This window comes from Alligator sinensis, unplaced genomic scaffold, assembly GCF_000455745.1.
Source record: "Alligator sinensis unplaced genomic scaffold, ASM45574v1 scaffold755_2, whole genome shotgun sequence".
In the NCBI taxonomy this organism is placed as follows: Eukaryota; Metazoa; Chordata; order Crocodylia; family Alligatoridae; genus Alligator; species Alligator sinensis.
This window is the reverse complement of record NW_005841883.1, coordinates 1,905,529-1,906,239: the sequence shown is the minus strand read 5'-3', so window position 1 is coordinate 1,906,239 and position 711 is coordinate 1,905,529. Positions and strand designations below refer to the sequence as shown.

The 711-nt window shown below is 68.8% G+C and overlaps 1 protein-coding gene across 1 annotated transcript in view; it reads left to right on the top strand.

Annotated features, from left to right (window-relative positions):
- FZD7 (frizzled class receptor 7) overlaps window positions 1-702 on the top strand; it is a 1,375-nt gene extending 673 nt beyond the window's left edge. Inside the window, 2 exon segments of the mRNA XM_006039408.3 lie at window positions 1-198; window positions 201-702. The exon segment at window positions 1-198 is cut by the window's left edge and continues 11 nt beyond it. Coding sequence (XP_006039470.3) covers window positions 1-198; window positions 201-361 — 359 coding nt within the window. The 3' untranslated portion in view covers window positions 362-702.
- Window positions 703-711: the final 9 nt, after the last annotated feature.

Genomic DNA, 711 nt, shown 5'->3' with positions numbered 1-711 from the left:
CCATCATGAAGCACGGCGGCACCAAGACCGAGAAGCTGGAGAAGCTCATGGTGCGCATCGGTGTCTTCAGCGTGCTCTACACTGTGCCCGCCACCATCGTGCTGGCCTGCTACTTCTACGAGCAGGCTTTCCGCCCCGCCTGGGAGCGCACCTGGCTGCTGCAGACCTGCAAGACCTACGCCGTGCCCTGCCGGGGCCCCCCGCCAGCCCCGACTTCACCGTCTTCATGATCAAGTACCTCATGACCATGATCGTGGGCATCACCACCGGCTTCTGGATCTGGTCCGGCAAGACCCTACAGTCCTGGCGGCGCTTCTCCCACCGGCTCAGCAGCGGCAGCCAAGGGGAGACGGCGGTATGAGGGCAAGCCTGCCTCCCTCCCTTGCCCCCTGCCCTGCCCTGCCCTGCCCTGCGGGCACCCCAGGAAGCCCTGGTGGCGCCCGGCGCGGGGGCTCAGGCCTGGCCTTGCGGACTAAGTGCCCTTCCAGGCTCCCTGCATTGTTTTATTCCCGGGCAGCCCTGCCCGGGCGGAAGGTGAAGCCGGATCTCCCGAGGGGGGCGGCGGCCGGGCCGGCTTCCCTCTCCCGGCCGATCCCCAGCCCAGCCCGGCAGAGCGATCCCCTGGCAGCTGGGCGCCCGCTCGGGACGGGGCTGCCTTTGCCTCGGAGATCACACCGCATCCCGACTCGCGTGGGGTGTCCATGCTGCTTG